Source organism: Salmo trutta, chromosome 31 (assembly GCF_901001165.1).
Source record: "Salmo trutta chromosome 31, fSalTru1.1, whole genome shotgun sequence".
In the NCBI taxonomy this organism is placed as follows: Eukaryota; Metazoa; Chordata; class Actinopteri; order Salmoniformes; family Salmonidae; genus Salmo; species Salmo trutta.
The window spans coordinates 10,441,197-10,468,679 of NC_042987.1; the positions used below are offsets into that span (position 1 = coordinate 10,441,197).

At 42.7% G+C, this 27,483-nt stretch overlaps 1 protein-coding gene and 1 long non-coding RNA gene across 5 annotated transcripts in view; one reads left to right on the forward strand and one right to left on the reverse strand.

The window, feature by feature from the left end:
• Positions 1 to 1,530: 1,530 nt before the first annotated feature.
• Positions 1,531 to 6,736, reverse strand: LOC115169489 (uncharacterized). The gene is made up of 4 exons (XR_003870876.1): positions 6,598 to 6,736; positions 6,438 to 6,505; positions 6,216 to 6,358; positions 1,531 to 1,753 (listed from the first exon to the last, which is right to left on the reverse strand). It is a non-coding gene; the product is annotated as an uncharacterized LOC115169489 (long non-coding RNA).
• acin1a (apoptotic chromatin condensation inducer 1a) overlaps positions 6,243 to 27,483 on the forward strand; it is a 38,891-nt gene continuing 17,650 nt past the window's right edge. The window contains exons 1-8 of one of the 4 annotated variants that reach the window (XM_029725148.1): positions 6,243 to 6,402; positions 7,327 to 7,392; positions 7,541 to 7,652; positions 7,835 to 7,896; positions 8,245 to 10,056; positions 10,090 to 11,718; positions 14,811 to 14,966; positions 15,099 to 15,184. In XM_029725148.1, the coding sequence (XP_029581008.1) occupies positions 6,265 to 6,402; positions 7,327 to 7,392; positions 7,541 to 7,652; positions 7,835 to 7,896; positions 8,245 to 10,056; positions 10,090 to 11,718; positions 14,811 to 14,966; positions 15,099 to 15,184 (4,061 nt within the window). In that variant the 5' untranslated portion in view covers positions 6,243 to 6,264. Of the gene's footprint in view, positions 6,403 to 7,326; positions 7,393 to 7,540; positions 7,653 to 7,834; positions 7,897 to 8,244; positions 11,719 to 14,810; positions 14,967 to 15,098; positions 15,185 to 27,483 lie in introns of all 4 variants that reach the window. The other 3 variants (XM_029725149.1, XM_029725150.1, XM_029725147.1) reach the window with 3 other exon arrangements.

The following is a 27,483-nucleotide window of genomic DNA, read 5'->3' on the forward strand; positions in this document are numbered from 1 at the left end:
ATCAAAACAAACTCTGAACCAATGACATTAATTTAGGGACAGGTCGAAAAGCATTAAACATGTATGGCAATTTAGCTAGTTAGCTTGCACTTGCTAGCTAATTTGTCCTATTTAGCTAGCTTGCTGTTGCTAGCTAATTTGTCCCGGGATATAAACATTGAGTTGTTATTTTACCTGAAATGCACAAGGTCCTCTACTCCGACAATTAATCCACACATAAAACGGCCAACCAAATCGTTTCTAGTCATCTCTCCTCCCTCCAGGCTTTTTCATCTTTGAATTTATATGGTGATTGCATCCAAACTTTCATAGTATTACCACGACGATGGGCAAAACAGTTCATTTTTCAATCACCCACGTGGGTATAACCAATAAGGAGATGGCACGTGGGTACCTAATTCTATAAACCAATGAGGAGATGGGAGAGGCAGGACTTTCAGCGCGATCTGCGTCAGAAATAGAAAGGAGTTCTATTTTAGCCCTTGGCATCGCAGACGCTTGTTGGCGCGCGAGCAGTGTGGGTGCAATAAATTAATAACATGGATTTCTAAATTTATTTTGCGACGCTCGCGCACGCGACGTGTCCGGTCTGGTCAGCATGTCAGACTTCACTCTCTTCAATCAGATACCAAAGGTCAACTGGATTAAAAGGTACATAAAATCCTCATAGTTTCTGGAATATTATACCTCATTTTGTTTTTCAGAAGTTCGGAGGGCTTAATTTTGTACTACAATGTCCATATATTGTGGGTAAACTTCCTGTGAAACTGGCGGCTTTTCACAAGCAGGCTTTAATATGCTGGGCTTTGTTGTATAAACACAACTTTTCACCTCATAAATGTTTTATATGGAACAATGGGTCAATATTACATAGAAACACGATGTTATTTTACCATAACTGGTTCTCGAAAAACATTGTCCTTGTCAGCCAATTAGTTAATATTAGTGGGAATCTATTTATGAGGATGGAATTTATGGAAAGATTCAACTTTGAGGTTTCAAGCAAGGAATATGACACTGTTATTAAAGCTATACCTAGTGGGATAAAAAAACTTTAAGAATAATGCATATTTTGGAATATCTCCGATTGTAAGCGATATCCAGGTGAATGGCATAGGTCTACTAGATACAAAATTCAACAATCGTTTATTAAGGGATATTTTCTACAGGAAGTCTATTCCCTCTGCGATATTTTGTTGGGCTTCATCGTTTGATGTAAACTGGCACCATGCTTGGCTCATTCCACACAAATTTATGGTGACCAATAAAGTAAAGGAGATCTCCTTTAAGATTATCCATAGATTCTATCCGTGTAATAGCTTGATTTCTAAATATATACCTGATGTTACCAGTGAATGCAGTTTTGTGAACTAGAAACTGAATCTATTGAACACTTATTCTGTCATTGTTTATATAGTGAAGTGTTCTGGACTGATGTAAAACTATATCTTGGCCTCAAATTGCATACAACCATTGACATTTCTAAGTTCGACATTATTTTCCTACACTGATTCCACAATTGAACGTGAGTATGTCATAAATCTCTTTATTTTATTAGGAACATTTTTCATACAACTAAGACAAAAACAATCAATGCAGCAGTAGGGAACAGAGCAAGGGAACAGACAAAAACAACATGTGATAAGTTAGTCCAGGTGAGTCCAATAACGCTGATGCGAGTGACGAGGGAGGGCAGGTGTGAGTGATGGATGGCAGGAGCGTGTGATGCAGGGTAATCTGGCGTCCTGAAGCGCTAGGGGAAGGGAAGAGCGGGAGCAGACGTGACAGTTACACATTTTTGCTTTTAATGACCTAGTAAATTCGATGACTTGGAGGTGAAATATATCACATTTCATCACCTGCCGAATAAAGACCTCAAATGGCCTGTAAGGAATTTTATAATATCTGTACATTATAGGAAGATGCTTGGGCGTGGAAAAGACATACTATGCATGAACTGTTACTTAGGAACACCTGTAATTACAAAAGTACAATGTTTGATGTGTTGCTTTAGCTTGAGATTAAGGATCAGTGGTAGACACATTACAAGTGCATTAAGAGGTCAATTGTACTTCTGCACAGTCATATGCCTGTGTGTTGAACGATACTGTTGGTAACAGATAAAGGGAACTAAGCCAGTTTCTGTTGATGCTATGTTCCAGTCTTCTGCTACAACATGATAGCAATAAGAGAAAGAAGGATTGGGAAACTAACTGTCAATTGCACAATAAGCTGAACTCAACCTAAGCAGAGACAATTTTGTATTAGCAACTGATAATTATGAGCTTATATGGTATTAAGTTAAGGGACATCACCCTGGGCGGGGTGAACCATAGTAGGGGATAAAAAGTGAAAACAAAATCTTTAGAACTGAGTGTCTTGCTTGCAAATTGCTGTAAGTGTGTACTCCGGGTTGCAATCCTTATTAAACAAACTAACCTCTGATCAAAGAAGTTTCCTGTGGTATATTTTACGTGCATAGGGCAGAATTCCCTTACAGGCCTCACTCCTGAAATAGTTAATCGGGCCTGATAAGCTGAAGTGAAGTCGGCCTGACTCCCATTTGCCAGAGCCCAGACTAATATGATTCTGCTGGATTTGGGAAGAGCTCAGCCAGCATGATGCTCTCCCGCCCCACCCAAGTCGGAGTCACTATGCACATGTTTATATAGATTGGTTTCTATTAATTGAGTAGCATTTAGAAAGCTGGTCAGTAGTTTAATCAGATTTCAACCATTTCATGACGTCAAAAAGACATCACGATGAAGACTTCTTAATCTGGTTGTGATCTGGATATATATCATGTCTCCACCAGATTTCAACCAGTAAAACACGTCTGTATCACGTATGCCCACTGGGTGCCTTTGCCCAATGACTCTTATGGGAAATGTAATGGTTAGTGCTATCCGGGTTCCAGGATATTATTACCTTAAACCCATACCCTAACCATTTTACATTTCAATGTCTATAAAGCCCCACAGTGGAGGTGTCATAATACCCATAAAACATAGCGGTTGTTTTTCCACCATTCATTTTTTCAATAGGGATTTTAATTAACATTTCAAATAAGGGCTGTGTTTCATGTAAGCTTATCCTGGTGTGACGTTTTGATAACCACGTAAATCTCTCTAGGTGACTTTTATCCATATTTACTTTTAGATTCGAAAATGCTAGTTAGCATCAAAGTAGAATTTGTTGCAAGACAACAAATCCATGCAAGCTCCTGCACGTCATCTCTAGCTGACACCTTTGCTAGCAGGTATTGTGTCAATTTAAAACTTGCAGAAGACAGTTCACAGAATTGTCAATTTAAAGAAATGTAGCCAATTTATTAATTACTAAATTTAGCTAACATCAGATAGTTAATCCAGAGATTCTTACCTTTGCCTCGATTTGGCAGTCTTGTGCAGTTCTTTATGATAGCCACATTATCAGCTAATTAGCATTTCATTATTGGGGGGTAAATACAGGCAAATATATTGATAAAAGTCACCTTGTCCTAGAGAGATTTACACGGTTTTCAAAACATCATGCCAGGGTAAGCATATACAAAACACAACCCTTATTTTAAGTGTTTCTAAAATCCCTTATGGGAAAAATGAATGGTGGGAAAATGATTCTCAATCGCACTCCACACTGCCCTTTCTCACCTAGACAAAAGGAACACCTATGTGAGGATGCTGTTCATTGACTACAGCTCAGCGCTCAACACCATATTGCCCACGAATGTCATCACTAAGCTAAGGACTCTGGGACTAAACACCTCCCTCTTCAACTGGATCCTGGACTTCCTGACGGGCCACCCCCAGGTGGTAAGAGTAGGCAACAACACGTCTGCCACGCTGATCTTTAACACTGGGGCCCCTCAGGGGTGTGTACTTAGTTCCCTCCTGTATTCCCTATTCACCTACGACTGCGTGGCCAAACACAACTCCAACACCATCATTACGTTTGCTGACGACACAACCGTGGTATGGGTCCCCAGATCCTCAAAAGGTTCTACAGCTGCACCATCGAGAGCATCCTGACCAGCTGCATCACCACCTGGTATGGCAATTGCTCAGCATCTGACCGTAAGGCGCTACAGAGGGTAGTGCGAATGGCCCAGTACATCACTGGGGCCAAGCTTTCTGCCATCCAGGACATATACAATGGGCGGTGTCAGAGGAAAGCCCATAAAATTGTCAGAGACTCCAGTCACCCAAGTTATAGACTGTTTTCTCTGCTACCGCACGGCAAGCAGTACCGGAGTGCCAAGTCTAGGACAAAAAGGCTCCTAAACAGCTTCTACCCCCAAGCCATTAGACTGCTGAACAATTCATAAAATTGCCAACGGACAATTTACATTAACACCCCCTCTCTTTTGTACACTGCGGCTACTCGCTGTTTATTATCTATGCATAGTCCCCTGAGGGGCCCCAGTGTTAAGGATCAGCGGGGCAGACGTGTTGTTGCCTACTCTTACCACCTGGGGGCGGCCCGTCAGGAATTCCACGATCCAGTTGCAGAGGGAGGTAGGTGCTTAGTCCCAGAGTCCTTAGCTTAGTGATGAGATTCGTGGGCACTATGGTGTTGAACTTCACCCCCACCTACATGTACAAATTAACTTGACTAACCTGTACCCCCGCACACTGACTGGATACTGGTGACCCTTGTATATAGGCTCGTTATTGTTATTCTTATTGTGTTTCTTTTTATTATTACTTTTTATTTTAGTCTACTTGGTAAATGTTTTCTTAATTTTCTTAACTCTTCTTGAACTGCACTGTTGGTTAAGGGCTTGTAAGTAAGCATTTCACGATAAAGTCTACACTTGTTGTATTCGGCGCATGTGACAAATAAAGTTAGATTTTATTTTGACTACATTCCTAAAAAACAATTATGTAGGTAAAACATTTTGCCTGACACCCAAAAGTACTCGTTACATTTTGAATGCTTACAGGACAGGGAAATGACCTAATTCACACACTTATCAAAAGCACATCCCTGGTCATCCCTACTGCCTCTGATGTGGCAGACTCACTAAACACATAAGTCGTTTGTAAATTATGTCTGAGTGTTGGAGCATGCCTCTGGCTATCTGTAATTTATTTATTTTTTAACTAGAAAATTATGCTGTCTGATTTGCTTTATATAAGGAATTTGAAATGATTTTTACTTTTGATAGTTAAGTATATTTTAGAATTACATTTATTTTTGATACTTAACTATATTTAAAACCAACACTTTTAGACTTTTACTCAAGTAGTATTTTAGGGCGGTGCACAATTGGCCCAGCGCCATCTGGGTTAGGGGAGGGTTTGGCTGGGGCATGCCATCATTGTAAATAAGAGTTTGTTCTTAACTGACTTGCCTAGTTAAAAAAAAAAGGGTAATTTTCACTTTTACTTTAGTTATTTTCTATGACGGTATCTTTACTTTTCATGTATGACAATTGGGTACTTTTTCCACCACTGGCCTCGTTATTGTTTTTATTGTGTTACTATTTCCTTTTTTATTTAGCAAATATTTGTCATACTTTTAACTCTAGATTGTTGGAAATGGGCTCGTAAGTAAGCATTTCACTGTAAAGTCTACACCTGTTGTATCCGGCGCAAGTGACCAATAAAATGTGATTTGTATGTACGGCAGACAATTGTCTACTTGTATTCCAAATTTTAGCAATATCTTGCAATATTGGGTTACATGAGATTGGCCCACCCGCACCTACAGCCAGGCATTATTGTGCACTGTTTGAGTTTAGGGTGTGTGTCACAATACGTATCAATTTAACCAATTTTGCAGTAAAACATTTTTACACAACCATCCATTTCATTTATGGGACCTTAGAGATGTGGAAAAACATGGTTGGGTTATAGCCTAATAAGGAACAGGGCTGATAAAAGGGCTCTGGCCAGGACACCCCCAGGAAAGCACCCTCAGTCGAGCAAGACGTGACCGCTAAAGATTTGTCAAAGAACAACGACAGTTGTTACAACTGATGCTGCACTCTGACATGATTCAACAGAGATGATTTTGACACGTGAAAGAGTGCCTCCTGTTGGTACAAATAACATTATATTCTAGGAAATGACATTTTCCAAATAATGTTTTGGTATCTTATTAATGCAAATTCATAGTGAATAGCGTGTATGGATAACACTCCACCATCGAATGTATGAATAAAATCAAACAATATGTAATAATAAAATTCAATTTACACTTTGACTACTCACGTTGGTTGAAGGAAGGCGTTGCTGAAGCGAATTAGTGAGGAAAGGGAAAATGGCGGACCTCGAAGACGTTACACTGGACGGGAGGCCGCTACAATCTCTACGGGTGGCGGATTTGAAAGCTGCTTTGGAGGAGCGGGGGCTTCCTAAAAGCGGACAGAAAAATGCTCTCATTAAGAGGCTCAAAGGGGTGAGTTTTGTTAAGAATTTGTGGTCGTTTGTAACCTGCAGTCGCGAAACCTCGGTGTTGCTAGAGACTGGCCGATGATTGCCTTGCAGGCCGGAGTGCTTGCCTAGTTAAAAAAATACAATAAAATCATTACTGTGTGCTGTTTACTTTCTGATAATGTTTTGTCGTTGTTGGAAGCTTTGTGCTATGTTCTACCATTTGAAATTGCTTTTTTGTTGAATAAGTTGTTAACCAAAGTTTAAATGGACGTTTGTTGTTTATGTGAGACGGCTGGTAGCTAACGTTAGCTGCTAGCTACTGGTAGTTTTGTCGTCTGCGGCTACACGGTCCGCGCTTTGTTGGTGTGCACGCGTTGGGGGGAGGTTATACAACGTGGACGCGCCTGTAAATTAGCTCGCTATCTACTGTACTTGAAGCTAGCGAGCTTTGGGAGGCGTAGTAAACAAAATAATGAATGAAGGAAGGAATTCATGGATTAATAAAAGTAATCTAAACGTTTTGGGGCCCCGGATCTTCAAGGGAATTATTCCTTCTTTGTAAAATTAGAAGATGTAATGTTAGCAATCCAAGTGAATTGCAAGCAGCTTGAGATGCAACAGCTAGCTAGCAACCATTGTCGTTTTCAAGTCTAGTTAAATCAATCTAGCTAACTAGCTACCTCTCAGTTGAAAATACAATTATTTGTATTTAGTCGATATCGGACAGTATATGCTTCTGCTACTACGAATATTTGATATTAAATGTGTTTTGTTAAAGGAATAACTTGCATGATTGTCTGCCCTCTTAGTGTTAATGTTTTCTAATGAGCCCATCATGTAACTAGCTTAACATGATTATCAGATGCAACATACAACAATTAATAATTTAGTGTGTGAAAGTCTGTTTACTGTTTTTGTGTGTGATCATGTATTATGTTTGTGACAGGCTCTCATGCTGGAGAACCTCCAGAGAACCTCACACCATCACATAGGACTGCAGCCAAACTCCCAGGTGAGAGTTACTGTATGAAGAAGTTGCATGAACCATAACAATTCAATCAGCTCCTTGTGTAGATATTTGTCAGTTTCTCTAATTACTACTTCAATATGATGAATATGGGCAAGGATTTTAAGTCTTATGATCTGTCTGATTATTTCAGATTGGTGAAGAGATGAGCCAGAATAGCTTCATTAAGCAGTATCTGGCAAAACAGCAGGAGCTCTTGAGGCAGCGTCTTGAGAAAGAGGCCCGGGAAGCAGTCGAAGATGATGGTAAGTTGGCAGTTTACTCCCTCACGTTTACGTATTGGCTTGGAGTGTAAGCCTGGGTAGTTTACATGTCAGTTCTATGCCTGTACTGAGCGCGGTTCCTTTTATAAATCAAATCAGGTCAGCTACTCATCTCCTGCTCAGGGTACTTTGTCTCATTACATTTCACTACTATGTTTTTCCAGATACAGACCAAGAGGACCACACACAGGGCAATAACAGCTCTGCCTGTGCTGCCCCAGACCAGGTTAGTTGCAGACTAATCGCTGTATTCTTTCTGTTTTTAAGAGTCTCCAGGGGCGTAATCATTTTCCCTTTGCATTCCATTTTGTAACTAAAACAAGAGTTTCTAATGGGCAAATTCAGCTAGGTCCCGCCCTGTTTTCATTCCTTTTGCAAACAGAATCTCTGTAATGAATACACCCCTGTTGTGCAACTTGCATGTTTGAGAGAAGCTTGCATGTCTGAGAATCTTGCGTGATTAACACAATCTTGCATGCAGTTTAATGTATGCCTGAACAATTGCATGTATGGGAGGAACTCTGGCATAGTCCTGCAACAAACTCATTCTCATCTCCCTTTCCGTCCTCATCAGGATGACGTACCCGTGTTGGTTGACCAGCACAAGCCACTTGGCCCCTCCGAGGGAGAGGGACTAGCAGGCCCCGCAAGCGAGGGAGAGGGACACAGGGCCAAAGACGGCCATGTGTCTGGTCCACCTGCCTCTACCTCGCCTACCTCTGCCCCTGCTGCCGTTGCCTCTCTGTCTGTGTGTGTAGCTGATGGTGAGCAGCGACCGGAGAGAGTCCCAACCTCTAGCCAAGTCCCAGCAGATAGCGATGATGACAGCGACGGAGGTGACGAGGATGGCGAGGATGAGGACTGGGATAGCGGTGCCAGGAGGAGGAATCTAGGAGAGCCACCAAGAGGCCAGCTAGCAAGAGAGAGGTCTGAAGGATCCCGCCAACCCCCACAGCACATCCCCCCCCTGTTGTCTCCGCAGCTTCGACAGCCTACCCCTCCTCCCTCCCCTCCCCCAGAGTTATCATTCCCACTGCCTGATACCCCTAAACAAAGCCCCCCTAGTCCAGGTGAGCTCCCGGCTAGGCAGCGTACTTCCAGTACCTCCAGCTCTGGCTCCTCTAGCAGTGGCAGTCGTAGTAGCAGTCCAGAACCACAAAGCAACGCAGAGCGCAAGCCTGGCCCACTGACCCTGCTGGCACGCAAGATGGCATCAGAAGGCGCTTTCTCTGGAGTTGGGTGGCATGGACGTGGGGAGGCAGAAAGGCAGGACAACAATGCTGCAACTGCAACAATATTTCCTGGTAGAGGTCCTCAAGAGGGCACAGTGTCTGCCATCACCCACACAGCCAATGCTGCAGCCAGTTTGCCCTTCCCCAGTCTGGTTCCAGTTACCAACCAGGGTGTCCTTGGAGGCCATCTATCCCACAGTCAAGTTCCTGTGAGTGTGCTTAGGCCCACTATAATGGAAGAGAGAGATTCTGCATGGCAACAAGAAAACAAGGAAAGGGAGCTGCAGGCAGAGAGTGAAAGAGAAAAGGCCCTTGAGCAAGAGAGACTTAGAGCTGTGGAGCTGGAAAGACAGAGAATATTTGAGCAACAGCGTGCCATGGAGCAAGAGAGGGAAAGAGCTTTGGAGCGAGAGAGGGAGGAGAGGGAGAAAGCCTTAGATGCAGAAAGGAAGGAGAGGGAAAGGGCTTTGGAGCGAGAGAGGGAGAAAGCCTTGGAGGCAGAAAGGAAGGAGAGGGAAAGAGCTTTGGAGCGAGAGAGGGCACAAGCTCTTGAACAAGAGCGGGAGGAAAGAGAGAAAGCTTTGGCAGAAGAGAGAGAGAAGTCTCTGGCAAGAGAGAGGGCCCTTCAGCTTGAGAAAGAGAAGGCTGTGGAGTTAGAAAGGCAGAGAGCCATGGAACAAGAGCAAGCTTTGCAGCAAGAGAGAGAGGAGAGGGAAAGAGCAATAGAGAGAGCTAAAGCTTTTGAGCGGGAGGAGAGGGAAAGGGCTCTTGAGCGGGAGCAAGCTCTTGAACAAGAAAGGGTGGAGACAGCGAGAGCTTTGGAGCGAGAAAGGGTGGAGAGGGAGAAAGCCTTGGAGCGAGAGAGAGCCTTGGAGCGAGAACAGTTGGAGAGGGAGAAAGCGTTGGAGATGGAGCGTATAGAGAGGGAAAAGGCTTTGGAGCAAGAGCGAGTTGAGAAGGAGAAAGCTTTGGAGCTAGTGAGGCAGAAAGCTTTGAAGCGGGAACAGGAGGAGAGGGAAAAGGTGTTGGAGCTAGAGAGGCAGAAAGCGTTGGAGCTAGAGAGGCAGAAAGCGTTGGAGCTAGAGTTGGAGCTAGAGAGGCAGAAAGCGTTGGAGCTAGAGAGGCAGAAAGCGTTGGAGCTAGAGAGGCAGAAAGCTTTGAAGCGGGAACAGGAGGAGAGGGAAAAGGCGTTGGAGCTAGAGAGGCAGAAAGCGTTGGAGCTAGAGAGGCAGAAAGCGTTGGAGCTAGAGAGGCAGAAAGCGTTGGAGCTAGAGAGGCAGAAAGCGTTGGAGCTAGAGAGGCAGAAAGCGTTGGAGCTCGAGAGGCAGAAAGCGCTGGAGCTCGAGAGGCAGAAAGCGCTGGAGCTCGAGAGGCAGAAAGCGCTGGAGCTCGAGAGGCAGAAAGCGCTGGAGCTCGAGAGGCAGAAAGCGCTGGAGCTCGAGAGGCAGAAAGCGCTGGAGCTCGAGAGGCAGAAAGCGCTGGAGCTCGAGAGGCAGAAAGCGCTGGAGCTCGAGAGGCAGAAAGCGCTGGAGCTCGAGAGGCAGAAAGCGCTGGAGCTCGAGAGGCAGAAAGCGCTGGAGCTCGAGCGGCAGAAAGCGCTGGAGCTCGAGCGGCAGAAAGCGCTGGAGCGGGAACAGGAGAGGCAGAAAGCGCTGGAGCAAGAGCGAGTTGAGAAAGCTTTGGAGCTAGAGAGGCGGAAAGCTTTGGAGCGGGAACTGGAGGAGAGGGAGAAAGATAGGGAGGAGAAGGCAAGGGCTTTACAGCAAGAAATAATTGAAAGGGAGAAAGCCCTTGAGAAAGAAAGAGTGGAGAGGGAAAAAGCTTTGGAACGTGAGAGAGAGAAGGAGAGGGCTTTAGAACAGAAGGCCCTGCAGAGAGAAAAAGAGGAGAGGGAGAGTGTTTTGGAACAAGATAAGGAAAGGGCTAAGGTGGCTGAGAGGGAGAGTCATCTTCCTCCATGGAAACGTGGTCGTGAGATTGGTCTTACCCCCCTGCCCACTCCTCCCCTCTCCACAGGAGCAGGTAGAATGGCGGCAACAGAGGAGGGTGGGGAGCCCCACGTGCCATCCCTACCCCAAACAGCATCGAGAGACAACCAGCCAGCTGAATCTGGTACGCCCCTGTCACCAACTATAGCAACGCCTCTGTCACCCCAGTCCTCCTTCAAGAAGTTCCGTTTCTTGAGAGACCCCCCAGTTCTGTCCCCATCTTGCTCTGCATCCCTGGTCATCAAGAGGCCCCGTACGTTCTCTGACAGCCCCCATCCTCAGGCCTCAGCTCTCCAGTCCCCAAGAAAACCTGGGGAACAAGAGCAGGAAAGTACTCTGCAGGGGCCCAAGCTTTCTGCTGGACAGGCAGCATCACAGATGCCTGCAAGACAGGGGTTCCTTGTTTCCGGACCAACTGCAGCAGACACGTCTGACACGACAGGGCCAGAGATCCCAGTGATTGCCACACTAGGCAAGAGTCCTGAAAAAGAAAAGGCTAAGGAGCTTGCGTCAGAGGAGCATGTCCTAGCAGATAAGGAGACAGACAAACAGAAAGTGGGAGAGCTGGCCAGAGGCGCTAAAGGGGTGGATGCAGGAAACGTCCCCTCGGGTCCAGCAGAATCTGTGATGCCTCCCTCACCCCCTCCGGAAGAGGGCAATGTAGACCGGGGAAGGGAGAGAAGTCAAAAGAAACAAGAGAAGCGGGGAAGACGAGCTTCCTCATCTAGTGACTCCTCAGATTCTGACTCTGGGTCATCCTCCTCACGTTCGTCTGGTTCATCTTCGTCCTCCCAGGGCAAAACCCGCACCACTCCCAGTGGTAGAAAGGTGAGTGGTCTATAGGTGTTCTTTCACTCAGTCAGTGGAATAACAATGATCAAACCCAAACAGCAATATGGGAAAGTAATGTTCATTAACCATGTAGTACTTGGATTTTCTTTTAAGGCTTCTCTTTTGTTTGTTTTTGTTTTTTATTCTGTTAGGGCCTAGGTTTGACAGGATCACCCAAGTAGTGACAATCAATGGTACATTGCAGATCAGAAGACGTTATTTAATTCATGTTAAAGGGAACCTTGTCCAAATGATCAAATCAAAATGATCAAGATGTTTACCTGAACAGTTTCTGATTTATGAGTAACATGTTTTTCTGTAGTTTTGAAAGATGGAGGAAAAGGGATTTTTCAGTGTGAATATACAGTACCGGTCAAAAGTTTGGACACACCTACTCAAGAGTTTTCCCTTATTTTTCCTATTTTCTACATTGTGGAATAATACTGAAGACATCAAAACTATGAAATAACACACATGAAATCATGTAGTAACCCCAAAAAAGTTTTGCACACTTTTCTGGGACAAATTTCCACCAGTCTAATGTCCATTGCTTGTGTTATTTGGCCCAAGAAAGTCTCTTCTTCTTATTGGTGTCCTTTAGTAGTGGTTGCTTTGCAGAAATTCGACCATGAAGGCCCGATTCACAGTCTCCTCTGAACAGTTGATGTGTCTTTTACTTGAAGCATTTATTTTGGCTGCAATTTCTGAGGTGCAGTTAATTGTTGATTTCTGAGGCTGTTAACTCTAATGAACGTATCCTCTGCAGCAGAGGTAACTCTGGGTCTTCCTTTCCTGTGGCAGTCCTCATGAGAGCCAGTTTCATCATTGCGCCCGATGGTTTTTGCGACTGCACTTGAAGAAACTTTGAAAGTTCTTGAAATGTTCCGCATTGACTGATCTTAAAGTAATGATGGACTGTCGTTTCTCTTTGCATATTTTAACTGTTCTTGCCATAATATGGACTTGGTCTTTTACCAAATAGGGATATCTTCTGAACACCACCACTACCTTGTCACAGCACAACTGATTGCCTCAAACACATTAGGAAGGAAAGAAATTCCACAAATGAACTTTTAAGAAGGCACACCTGTTAATTGAAATTGCATTCCAGGTAACTACCTCATGAAGCTGGTTGAGCGAATGCCAAGATTGTGCAAAGCTGTCATCAAGGCAAACTGTGGCTACTTTGAAAAATCTCAAATATATAAAATATATAAGTTTAAGACTTTCTTAGGTTACTACATGATTCCATATGTGTTATTTCATAGTTTTGGTGTCTTCAATATTATTCTACAATGTAGAAAATAGTTAAAATCAAGAAAAACCCTTGAATGAGTAGGTGGGTCCAAACTTTTGACTGGTACTGTATGTTGTCATAAAGTACATGGCATAGCCTTAGTGGGCTCTTGCTGGAATCTCTTTAGCTCTACTTCTATATCACACAATGGTGGTGATAAAATTAAGTGATTATTAAGTTTGTTGTCATGTACAGTCATTTTTACTTAATAGCCTAGTAGACAAGCAGAGACAACTTAACCTCCCTGGGCAAGGTGGGACGTTTGCGTCCCACCTAGTCAACAGCCAGTGGAATCGCGTGGCGCGAAATACAAATACCTCATAAATGCTATAACTTCAATTTCTCAAACATATGACTATTTTACACCATTTTAAAGACAAGACTCTCGTTAATCTAACCACACTGTCCGATTTCAAAAAGGCTTTACAGCGAAAGCAAAACATTAGATTATGTCAGGAGAGTACCCTGCCAAAAATAATCACACAGCCATTTTCAAAGCATGCATATATGTCACAAAAACCAAAACCACAGCTAAATGCAGCACTAACCTTTGATGATCTTCATCAGATGACACTCCTAGGACATTATGTTATACAATACATGCATGTTTTGTTCAATCAAGTTCATATTTATATCAAAAAACAGCTTTTTACATTAGCATGTGATGTTCAGAACTAGCATACCCACCGCAAACTTCCGGTGAATTTACTTAATTACTCACGATTAACGTTCACAAAATACATAACAATTATTTTAAGAATTATAGATACAGAACTCCTTTATGCAATCGCGGTGTCAGATTTTAAAATAGCTTTTCGGCGAAAGTACATTTTGCAATATTCTGAGTAGATAGCCCGGCCATCACGGCTAGCTAATTTGACACCCACCAAGTTTGGCCCTCACCAAACTCAGATTTACTATAAGAAAAATTGGATTACCTTTGCTGTTCTTCGTCAAAATGCACTCCCAGGACTTCTACTTCAACAACAAATGTTGTTTTGGTTCGAAATAATCCATAGTTATATCCAAATACCTCAGTTTTGTTCGTGCGTTGAGGTCAGTATCCGAAGGGTGACAAAAAATTCCCAAATATTCCATTACCGTACTTTGAAGCATGTCAAACGCTGTTTAAAATCAATTTTTATGCTATTTTTCTCGTAAAATAGCGATAATATTCCAACCGGGCGACGTTGTATTCGTTCAAAGACTGAAAAAAAAACATGGAGTCCTCTCGTGGACGCGCACTCCAGTGTCATTGTTCCCTGCCTGACCACTCACAAAAACTCCTGCTGTTTTTCGCCCAGAGACTGCAGAGACGTCATTCCACTGGAATCCTTAGAAAATGTCACGTTACAGCAGAGATGCTGTATTTTTGATAGAGATGCCACAGAAGGAGAACAAATTGTCTGACAGGGCACTTCCTGTATGGAATCTTCTCAGGTTTTGGCCTGCCATATGAGTTCTGTTATACTGACAGACACCTTTCAAACAGTTTTAGAAACTTTTTAGAGTGTTTTCTATCCAAAATCTACTAATTATATGCATATTCTCGTTTCTGGGCAAGAGTAGTAACCAGTTTAAATCGGGTACGTTTTTTATCCGGCCGTGCAAATACTGCCCCCCCAGCCCCAACAGGTTTTAAGGAGACAATGATGCCAAAACACAAATAATGTTTATTGTAACCATATGTTGGTTAAATAAGGGATGTATGCTTAGAACTGTGACTCGACCTGCTCAAATGTATGATATTTTACCCAATACACAGTTCATTGACCTGTTCTCTATCCTTTAGCCTGAGAAACCTCAGACAAAAACCATATCCCAGGATGAGACAGTTAGTCAACTTGAGGAGTCAAATGAGTCCCCAAAAGCCCCTCAGCGCAAAAATCGAGGATCTGGGGAGAAGGAAGAGAAGGACATGACCATCGATGGAGCCAGACACGACAAGGTCAGCTGAGATTTAAACTGTAGTCTCTTTATTCTTTACAAATCTCTAAATCTCTTTATTCTTTCCCCTTGTTTTTACAAAATTGTTCTTCCCCTCTCTAACACTACCCCCACCCCCCTTTATGACCATCAGAAACCTTTCGTTGGAATACCTGCTGGACAAGACAAGGAGCAGAAGAAGGACAGCGAGGGAGAGGAGGAAATGACAGACACTACAAGGTCTGTTTACAAAATTGCTGCAAAAACACACACACATATACTGAACAAAAATATAAACGCAACAATTTCAATGATTTTACTCTAGTTACAGTTCATATAAACACATCAGTCAATTGAAGTAAATTCATTAGTCCCTAATCTATGGATTTCACATGACTGGGCAGAGGTGCAGCCATTGGTGAGGTGCAGCCAACCCACCCACTGGTGAGCCAGGCCCAGCCAATCAGAATGAGTTTTTCCCCACAAAAGGGCTTTATTACAGACTGAAATACTACTCAGTTTCATCTGCTGTCCGGGTGGCTGGTTTCAGACGATCCCGCAGATGAAGAAGTCTGATGTGGAGGTCCTTGGCTGGCATGGTTACACGTGGTCTGCGGTTGTTAGGCAGGTTGGACGTACTGCCAATTTCTCTTATGGTAGAGAAATTAACATTACATTCTTTGCCAACAGCTCTGGTGGGCATTCCTGCAGTCAGCATGCCAGTTGCACGCTCCCTCAAAACTTGAAACATCTGTGGCATTGTGTTGTGTGACAAAGCTACACATTTTAGTGGCCTTTTATTGTCCCCAGCACCAGGTGCACCTGTGTAATGATCATGCTGTTTAATCAGCTTCTTGATATGCTACACCTGTCAGGTGGATGGATTATCTTGGCAAAGGAGAAATGCTCACTAACAGGGAGGTAAACAAATTTGTGCACAACATTTTAGAGAAATAATATTTATGTGCTTTTGAAAAATGTCTGGGAACGTTTTTCAGCTCATGAAACATGGGACCAACACTTTACATGTTGCGTTTATTTATATATATATATATATCTCTCTCAGCAAAAAAAGAAACTTCCCTTTTTCAGGACCATGTCTTTCAAAGATAATTAGTAAAAATCCAAATAACTTCACAGATCTTAATTGTAAAGGGTTTAAACACTGTTTCCCATGCTTGTTCAATGAACCATAAACAATTAATGAACATGCACCTGTGAAACGGTCGTTAAGACACTAACGGCTTACGGACGGTAGGCAATTAAGGTCACAGTTATGAAACCTTAGGACACTAAAGAGGCCTTTCTACTGACTCTGAAAAACACCAAAAGAAAGATGCCCAGGGTCCCCGCTCATCTGTGTGAACGTGCCTTAGACATGCTACAAGGAGGCATGAGGACTGCGGATGTGGCCAGGGCAATAAATTGCAATATACGTACTGTGAGACGCCTAAGACCGTGCTACAGGGAGATAGGACGGACAGCTGATCGTCCTCGCAGTGGCAGACCACGTGTAACAACACCTGCACAGGATCGGTACATCTGAACATTACACCTGCTGGACAGGTACAGGATGGCAACAACAACTGCCCGAGTTACACCAGGAACGCACAGTCCCTCCATCAGTGCTCAGACTGGCTGCAATAGGCTGAGAGGGGCTGGACTAAGGGCTTGTAGGCCTGTTGTAAGGCAGGTCCTCACCAGACATCACCGGCAACAATGTCGCCAATGGGCACAAACCCATCGTCGCTGGACCAGACAGGACTGGCAAAAAGTGCTCTTCACTGACGAGTCGTGGTTTGTCTCACCAGGGGTGATGGTCGAAGGAATGAGGCCTGGATCAATTTTGAAGGTGGAGTTCCATCATGGTCTGAGGCAGTGTGTCACAGCATCATCGGACTGAGCTTGTCATTGCAGGCAATCTCAATGCTGTGCATTACAGGGAAGACATCCTCCCTCCCAGGCTCATCCTGACATGACCCTCCAGCATGACAATGCCACCACGCACAAAACGTGTGTGTAATCAGAAATACAGTGTAGACATTGTTAATGTTGTAAATGACTATTGTAGCTGGAAACGGCAGACTTTTAATGGAATGTTTACACTTGTCCTCTTGCTCAGTTGTGCACCGGGTCCTCCCACTCTTTCTATTCTGGTTAGAGCCAGTTTGCGCTGTTCTATGAAGGGAGAAGGACACAGCATTGTATGAGATCTATAGTTTCTTGGCAATTCCTCGCACGGAATAGCCTTCATTTCTCAGAACAAGAATAGACTAATGAGTTTCAGAAGAAAGTTATTTGTTTCTGGCCATTTTGAGCCTGTAATCGAACCCACAAATGCTGATGCTCCAGGTACTCAACTAGTCTAAAGAAGGCCAGTTTTATTGCTTCTTTAATCAAAACCACAGTTTTCAGCTGTGCTAACATAATTGCAAAAGGGTTTTCTAATGATCAATTAGCCTTTTTAAAATTAAAAACTTGGATTAGCTAACACAACGTGCCATTGGAACACAGGAGTGATGGTTGCTGATAATGGGCCTCTGTACGCCTATGTAGATATCCCATAAAAAATCATCCGTTTCCAGCTACAATGTAATTTACAGCATTAACAATGTCTACACTGTATCTCTGATCAATTTGATGTTATTTTAATGGACAAAAAAATAGCTTTTCTTTAAAAACAAGGACATTTCTAAGTGACCCCCAAACTTTTGAACGTGTGTGTATATATCTCCCCCAATTTGGGTGAAGTATCCACCTCCTCTCTAAATATTACATCTTTATTGCTAGGCAGGAAGTTAAGTGATGCAGGCATTAAACTGTTCCTTCTCAATGTGACCTGACCTGATCTAGGTCCCCATTCCTCACTAAACCACATCTCTCCAGATAACCATTAACTTCTAGTGGAGAAACCAGACTATGGCACTCAATTTCAAGTTTAGGAGTCCCATCAAATGGAAACAGGATGCACCTGAGCTCAATTTCGAGTCTCATAGCAAAGGGTCTGAATACTTGTATAAAAATAAATTCTAAACGTCTTTTCACTTTGTCTTTATGGGGTATTATGTGTAGATTGCGGAGGAACAAATGTTTTAATCCATTTTTGAGTAAGGCTGTAACGTAACAAAATGTGAAAAAAAGTCAAGGGGTATGAATACTTTCTGAAGGCACTGTATGTATGTACAGTACCAGTCAAAAGTTTGGACACCTACTCATTCAAGAGTTTCTTTATTTTTACTATTTTCTACATTGTAGAATAATAGTGAAGACATTAAAACTATGAAATGACACACATGGAATCATGTTGTAACCAAAAATCGAAATATATTTTATATTTGAGATTCTTCAAAGTAGCCACCCTTTGCCTTGATGACAGCTTTGCACAATCTTGGCATTCTCTCAACCAGCTTCATGAGGTAGTCCCCTGGAATGCATTTCAATTAACTGGTGTGCCTTCATAATTTGTGGAATTTCTTTCCTTCTTAATGCGTGTAAGCAAATCAGTTGTTGTGACAAGGTAGGGGAAGATAGCCCTATTTGGTAAATGACCAAGTCCTTATGGCAAGAAAAGCTCAAATAAGCAAAGAGAAACAACAGTCCATCATTACTTTAAGACATGAAGGTCAGTCAATGGAGAAAATTTCAAGAACTTTCAAAGTTTCATCAAGTGCAGTAACAAAAACCATCAAGCGCTATGATGAAACCAGCTCTCCTGAGGACCGCCACAGGAAAGGAAGACCCAGAGTTACTTTTGTTGCAGAGGATAAGTTCATTAGTTACCAGCCTCAGAAATCAATAATTAACTGCACCTCAGATTGCAGCCCAAATAAATGCTTCATAGAGTTCAAGTAACAGACACATCTCAACATCAACTGTTCAGAGGAGACTGCGTGAATCAGCCCTTCATGGTCGAATTGTGTTCAGATCCTTGCAATACAGTGTAAACTGAAACGAGGTAATGCTGAAACGAGGTGATGGCGGATAAATGGCACTACAATGGGCCTCAGGATCTCGTCACTGTATCTCTTTTAGTTCAAATTGCTATCAATTAAAATGCAGTTCTGTTCGTTTTCCATAGCTTATGTGTGGCCATACCAGGTCAGACATTTGACGAACTGACTTGTTGGAAAGGTGGCATCCTATGACGGTGCCACGTTGATAGTCACTGAGCTCTTCAGTAAGGCCATTCTACTGCCAATGTTTGTCTGTGGAGATTGCAGCCTGTCAGCAACAGGTGTGGCTGAAATAGCAGAACCCACTAATTTGAGGTGGTGTCCACATACTTTTGTCTATATAAAGTGTGTCTATCAATCTACCTGCACTGAACAAAAGTTACTGTTCATTTCTCTACCATAAGCCGCCTCAAACTTTGTTTTAGGGTTTGGCAGTACATCTAAGCGGCCTCCGAACCGCAGACCATGTGTAACCACGCCAGCCCAGCACCTCCACATCTGATTTCTTCACTTGCGGGATCGTCTGAGACCAGCCACCCAGACAGCTGATGAATCTGTGGGTTTGCACAACCGAAGAATTACTGCACAAACTGTCAGAAACCATCTCAGGGAAGCTCATCGGCTTGCTCATCATCCTCACCAGGGTCTTGACCTGACTGCAGTTAGGCGTTGTAACCGACTTCAGTGGGCAAATGTTCACCTTCGATGGCCGCTGGCATGCTGGAGAAGTGTGCTCTTCACGGATGAATCTGGGTTTAAACTGTACCGGGCACAATTCCTGGAACCTGAGAATGTCCCAGTTCTTTCATGAAGCATGTTCGGGATGCTCTGAAACGACATGTATGACAGCGTGTTCCCGGTTCCCGCCAATATCCAGCATCTTCGCACAGCCATTGAAGAGGAATGGGACAACATTCCACGGGCCACAATCAACAGCCTGATCAACTCTATGCGAAGGAGTTGTCGCACTGTATGAGGCAAATGATGGTCACATAAGATACTGAATGGTTTTCTGATCCACGCCCCTACTTTTTTTTTTAAAGGTGTCTTACGAACAGAAGCATATCTGTATTCCCAGTCATGTGAAATCCATAGATTAGGGCCTAATTAATTAATGTGAACTGTAACTCAGTTTAGAAAGTAAAGGACTTTATTTGTCTAGTCTATGCTGTCTTAGGTCTCTCTATGTAGTGTTGTCTCTTGTTGTGATGTGTGTTTTGTCTTATTTTATTAAATGTATTTATTTTTAATCACAGCCCCCGTCCCCACAGGAGGCCTTTTTCCTTTTGGAAGGCCGTCATTGTAAATAAGGATTATTTTCTTAACTGACTTGCCTAGTTAAATAAAATAGTCCCTCCATTTTGAAGAACTATTTAGCCAAATTCTCTGACAGCCCGATTCCGACCTGAGTTAAGCGTGCAAAAATGTAACGTAATTCCCTTTTTTATGCACTTTCCTCCCTATGCGTATTCTGACCTCGAATTTAAGCATGAGAATAGCAGCTATTCGCCTGCTATTTGTTTTGGGTGGAGATAAAAATAACTGAAGGGCGTGGCGGGGGTATGTCTGCAGATATCCCGTATTCTGACCTTGACTTAATTCCCTAATAATTCCACAACCTTGACGTGTGAGGAAAGGTCTTGTGCACCTACTTGTTATAAGTGAAATATGCATCTACTCTATTTTCTTATCAATAGTATTAAACTTCTTTGGGATAGGGGGCAGTATTTTCACGTCCGGATGAAAAGCGTGCCCAAAGTAAACTGCCTGTTACTCAGGCCCAGAAGCTAGGATATGCATATGCATGGTAGTATTGGATAGAAAACACTCTAAAGTTTCTAAAACTGTTAAAATAATGTCTTCCACTAGATGTCAACAGTCTTTGGAAATTGTTTGTTTTTCTTTTGAGAAATGAAGAAGTAGTGCTGTTCTTTGTACGTGTCACTCTGAAGGTCTCTAGTCTTTTGTTGCGCGTGAACAGGAGCGCGCTCCGTGTTATTTTTCTTCAGTATTGGAAACTGTTTATCCCGTCTTCAATTTTATCGATTATTTACATTTTAGGATACCTGAGGTTGGATTAGGAACGTTGTTTGAAATGTTTGGACCAAGTTTACAGGTAACTTATTAGATACTTTGTAGTCATGTTGGGCAGGTTGGAACCGGTGTGTTTCTGAATCAAACGCGCCGAATAAATGGACATGTTGGGGATATAAAGAAGGAATTTATCGAACAAAACGACCGTTCATTGTGTCACTGAGACATTTGGGATTGCAAAAAGAAGATCTAAGGTAAGACATTTATTATATCGTTATTTCTGACTTTTGTGTCGCACCTGCCTGGTTGAAAAATTATTTTCATGTGTTTGTATGTGGGGCGCTGTCCTCAGATAATCACATGGTGTGCTTTCGCCGTAAAGCCTTTTTGAAATCTGACACAGCGGCTGGATTAACAAGAAGTTGAGCTTTATTTTGATGTATTACACTTATTTTCGTGAATGTTGAATATTGATATTTCTATAGTTTGAATTTGGTGCGCTGCAATTTCACCGGATGTTGTCAAATCTATCCCGCTAAAGGGATTGGCGCTTTAAGGGATCCCTAAGAGTTAACATCATTCTCCATGCACTGTAATTTATAACTTAATAAGAGCTATTGATAAAAGCATATCAACTTTCCCACAGTAAAGTTTTTGAAATTCTACAGCCTTTTAACTTGCAGGGATGGGCACTCTCGAATGTCTTAATTATAGGCTACCCCGACGTTCTGTCTCCTATTTCTATCATGTTAAATATTAGCCACTTTCAGTATTGACCGTCAGTAAGCCTAATAACACATTCAACTGCCAATTTACTGTTAGTTCCCTTCATTTGGTATAGCCTACATTATGATTCCATTTAATTAGATTGTTTTGTGTACCGCCAATTGCTTCCTCTGTAAATGCTGTCACGGCCATGTGGTTTTTGCTGAAGATAATTTAGTAACAGTTAATAATATAAAAAAAAGACATGTAGGGTAATTTTAAAACCAAGCCATAAGTTTGAACCTGACGCATGGCTAATGATGATTTTGAAAACAGTCGCATGAAAGGCAGAAACTCTGCTTTGTTTATTAAGCAGGCTGTAAATAAAGGTGAAATAACATTTTAAAAATGACTTGTTCAGCAGGCTAATGGCTTGGGGGTAGAAGCTGTTGAGGAGCCTTCTGGTCCTAGACTTGGCGCTCCGGCACCGCTTGCCGTGCGGTAGCAGAGAATACAGTCTATAACTTGGGTGACTGGAGTCTCTGACAATTATATGGGCTTTCCTCTGACACAGCCTATTTATATAGGTCCTGGATGGCAGTAAGCTTGACCCCAGTGATGTACTGGGCCGTTCACACTACCCTCTGTAGCACATTAGTAAGATGCCGAGCAGTTGCCATACCAGGCGGTGATGAAACCGGTCAGGATGCTCTCGATGGTGCAGCTGTAGAACCTTTTTGAGGACCTGGGCGCCCATGCCAAATCATTTCAGTCTCCTGAGGGGGGAAAGGTGTTGTTGTGCCCTCTTAACGACTGCCTTGGTGTGTTTGGACCATGATAGTTCATTGGTGATGTGGACACCAAGGAACTTGAATCTCTCGACCCGCTCCACTACAGCCCTGCGATGTTAATGTGGGCCTGTTCGTCCCGCCTTTTCCTGTAGTCCACGATCAGCTCCTTTGTCTTGCTCACATTGAGGGAGAGGTTGTTGTCCTGGCACCACACTGACAGTTCTCTGACCTCCTCCCTATAGGCCGTCTCATCGTTGTCGGTGAGTTGTCTGTTGTGTCGTCAGCAAACTTAATGATGGTGTTGGAGTCGTGTTTGGCCACGCAGTCATGGGTGAACAGGGAATACAGGAGGGGACTAAGTACACACCCCTGAGGGGCCCCAGTGTTAAGGATCAGCGTGGCAGACATGTTGTTGCCTACTCTTACCACCTGGGGGTGGCCCGTCAGGAAGTCTAGGATCCAGTTGCAGAGGGAGGGGTTTAGTCCCAGAGTCCTTAGCTTAGTGTTGAGCTTCGTGGGCACTATGGTGTTTTACGCTGAGCTGTAGTCGATGAACAGCATTTTCACATAGGTGTGTGTTTTGTCCAGATGAGAAAGGGCAGTGTGGAGTGCAATTGAGATTGCGTCATCTGTGGATCTGTTGGGGCGGTATGCGAATTGGAGTGGGTCTAGGGTGTCCGGGAGGATGCTGTTGATGTGAGCCTTGACCAGCCTTTCAAAGCACTTCATGGCTATCGACGTGAGTGCCACGGGGCGGTAATAATGTAGGCAGATTCCCTTTGCTTCCTTGGGTACAGGAACTATGGTGGTCTGCTTTAAACATGTAGGTATTACAGTCTCGGTCAGGGAGAGGTTAAATGTCAGAAGACACTTGACAGTTGGTCCGCACGTGCTGTAAAGGTTTTGTTCACATCGGCTACTGAGAGCGTTATCACACAGTCATCCAGAACAGCTGGTGCTGTTGTGCATTCTTCAGTGTTGCTTGCCTCGAAGCGAGCGTAAAAGGCATTTAGCTCGTGTGGTAGGCTCGCGTCACTGGGCAGCTCGCGTCTGGGTTTCCCTTTTGTAGTCAGTAATAGTTTTAAAGCCCTGCCGCATCCGACGAGCATCAGAGCCAGTGTAGTAGGATTCAATCTTAATCCTGTATTGACGCTTTGCTTGTTTGATGGTTCGTCTGAGGTCACACACTTCAGTCTCTCATTCACAATTTGACAAGCACTTGATAATGCCTTGAATTTCCCAGTGGGCATCCCCTTTGTTTGGCTGTAATGCCCCCTAAAATAATCCATGCCTTTTGCGGCCAGTTGCTGTTGTGCCATTAGGCTGAATATAATAATTAATTTCCCTCCTTCTCCCGGCTGTGTGCCAAAGCACCTCTCACTCACATGATCGGGTTTTTCTCAAAGGCTACAAGTGAAGACACGTCGGGGACGCAACTGCACACGTGCGTCCTTATCCAATTCCAAGGCGCATATTGAAGATATTGGAAGAACTATCCACATTTACTTTTTGTCAGCCATCAAAATGAGTAGGCCTAACGAACAGAAAAAGCACTAGCCTATGTCAATCTACCATCTCCATAGTACAAAAGTTGACCTATTCTGTTTGATAAATAAATATTCCAAACAGTCTGGGACAGTTGTGGGATGGGATAGATCCCAAATTAATACAACCACTAGCATTAAAAAAAAAAAAACAGTTTTAAGCAATGAGCCTGATGTAACAGATGGGAACATTTAGCTTAAAATGTTGCGAGACTTTTAGGCTATTTATTCACAAAAGCGCAGCAATATGCACAATTGCAGTAGGCTGTAACCGTGACTGTTCCATTAGCAGGATTTTTTTTCTTCTTAAAAGTAACCACAAATGCGATTATTCATGTAGGCCTTTTATTATAAATGTACATTTTTATGGTGAAAATATCTTCCCCGAACTTAACTCACGTGCTGCTTATGTATGCCAGTTAGGCTCTACACCCATTGTAAAGCAGATTAATGTGTTTCATTTTAAGAAGTTATTTGGCCACTTTAGTTGCGATGCAAACCTTATCAAAACACATAGGCCTATGGGCTAGGCTACATGAGGTGTGTGACTTATGATTTGAAAAAGTTGTGAGGAAAAAAGCATGCGCTATTTCTTGCCTTAAGCTGGGCCTCATTCACAAGTCATGATGTATCATTCACAAGTGATAGGCTAATATTGTCACCATCACACTATTCTTGATTTAATCTTGTCTTTACATACACTAAATAATGTGTGAAATTAGTTTTGATTTTAGAATGGACCATTATCATGCACCTGTCTCAACAGGGGCAGCGGGGGAAAAAATACATATCTAGACACTTAAATAGCGAATGGAGGACGCTTTTCCCCGTGGTTCATTTTCATGACAGCCAGGTAGGCTATACTCCTGTTGTAACGAGAATCAATGTATTTAATATTAGGAAAGTTGAGAAATAAATGTAGTAGGCCTAACCTATAGAAAGCTGATGGGATCCTGGTCTTTTTATTACAACATTTGCATAGCCTATAGAAATATTCCGCAACATGATCTCATGGGCTCTCATGCAGTGTTTGATTAGATTTTTGGTTATATTTGCATTGATGTCAGTGATTTAGAGGGACAATAGAGTGCTGAGTACCAGGCAGTTAGCAAGTTTGGTAGGCTGCTAATGACCGTCAGCAGCATCTGAGCTTGGAGAAACGTAATTACCGTGACTAAATGGTCACATGGAATTTAACTGCCATCATAACTCGTGACCGCCGATGTGGAGGGAATACGGTCACCTTAACAGCCCTAGTCATTGCACAGTTCCATGGTTAGTGCAGGCAATAGACAAGGGTATAGCCTACTATTGTATACTATTCTCCCTATTATAATTCTATGTACACTAATCTTCCAACATTACTATGTGTTAAAGAACTGAATGTCAATTTTCAGAATAAATCAAACCACTGTTTAGTTTGTGCCTAAAGGCTCTCAATCTGTTATTATATATACTTTCCTAACCCTAAATAATCTTCAAGATCAGAGTATTTTTAAATCTACCAATTGGTGCTGAAATGGTGAAAATGCATATATTTAGTTGGATTTCTTTTTATTGATCCCTAATATTAAGAACGCGTTCTCTCTCTATATTCTGAGTCTGACAAAATTCGAACTGAAAGGTATACCGTAGTTAAAGGGATGGCTTAATATAAATGTACTGAAAACCCTATTGAATGAAGACTCCTTGAGAATGTTGGCCAGCAAGTGGGAGGGTTTTCAGCAGTTGAATTACATTTGTGACCCGTTTCAGGAAACTAGGCGTATGTCGCGGGTCACTACTTCACAGGAGAGCCATTTGAATGTAAACTTTTTTAAACATTTTTTTTTATCAAAATCTGTTTTTGGACAGAAATGCCATCTGGAACATGTGAACTTTCATGTGCCTAAATAACAAACTTGTGAGACATTTGTAAATAAGAATAAAATTGTTAAATTACGAGACTAGTTGGTTTAGCTACAGAAAAAGTCAGCAACCTTCCTGCTGGCCATGATTGGGCTGAGGTAATGAGTGGGCTGGACATGCCGAGAGAGGTGTTTGGATTGGTCTGCCATATAGAGGGCTTCTGTCTATTTGAGCTGGTCAGTATGTGTAAGTAATCCTGTCTAACGCGTAAAAAAAAAAATATATATATATATTTACATACACCTTAGTCAAATACATTTGACTCAGTTTTTCACAATTCCTGACATTTAATCCTGGTAAAAATTCCCTGTCTTAGGTCACTTAGGATCACCACTTTATTTTAAGAATGTGAAATGTCAGAATAATAGTAGATTTATTTCAGCTTTTATTTCTTTCATCACGTTCCCAGTGGGTCAGAAGTTTACATCAATTAGTATTTGGTAGCATTGCCTTTTAATTGCTTAACTTGGGTCAAACATTTCCGGTAGTCTTCCACAAGCTTCCCACAATAAGTTGGGTGAATTTTGGCCCATTCCTCCTGACAGAGATGGTGTAACTGAGTCAGGTTTGTAGGCCTCTGTGCTCGCACACGCTTTTTCAGTTCTGCCCACAAATTTTCTATAGGATTGAGGTCAGATCTTTGTGATGGCCACTCCAATACCTTGACTTTATTGTCCTTAAGCCATTTTGCCACGACTGATGTCTTGAGATGTTGCTTCAATATAGCCGCATAATTTTCCCTCCCCATGATGCCATCTATTTTGTGAATTGGACCAGTCCCATCTGCAGCAAAGCACCCCCACAACATGATGCTGCCACCCCCGTGCTTCACGGTTGGGATGGTGTTCTTCGGCTTGCAAGCCTCCCCCTTTTTCCTCCAAACATAGTGATGGTCATTATAGCCAAACAGTTACATTTTTGTTTCATCAGACCAGAGGACATTTCTCCAAAAAGTATGATCTTTGTCCCAATGTGCAGTTGCAAACCTTGGTCTGGCTTTTTTATGGCGGTTTTGGAGCAGTGGCTTCTTCCTTGCTGAGCGGCCTTTCAGGTTATTACGATATAGGACTTGTTTTACTGTGGATATAGATACTTTTGTACCTGTTTCCTCCAGCATCTTCACAAGGTCCTTTTGCTGTTGTTCTGGGATTGATTTGCACTTTTCGCACCAAAGTATGTTCATCTCTAGGAGACAGAACGTGTCTCCTTCCTGAGCGGTATGACGGCTGCGTGGTCCCATGGTTGCGTACTATTGTTTGTACAGATGAATGTGGTACTTTCAGGCGTTTGGTTGCTCCCAAGGATGAACCGGACTTGTGGAGGTCTGCAAAAAATTTTTTCCTGAGGTCTTAGCTGATTTCTTTCGATTTTCTGGAATTTTCCAAGCTGTTTAGTGACTCCAACGTAAGTGTATGTAAACTTACGACTTCAACTGTGTGTGTATACATACATACATACATACATACATACATACAGTGGGGCAAAAAAGTATTTAGTCAGCCACCAATTGTGCAAGTTCTCCCACTTAAAAAGATGAGAGGCCTGTAATTTTCATCATAGGTACACTTCAACTATGACAGACACAATTAGAAAAAAAAAATCCA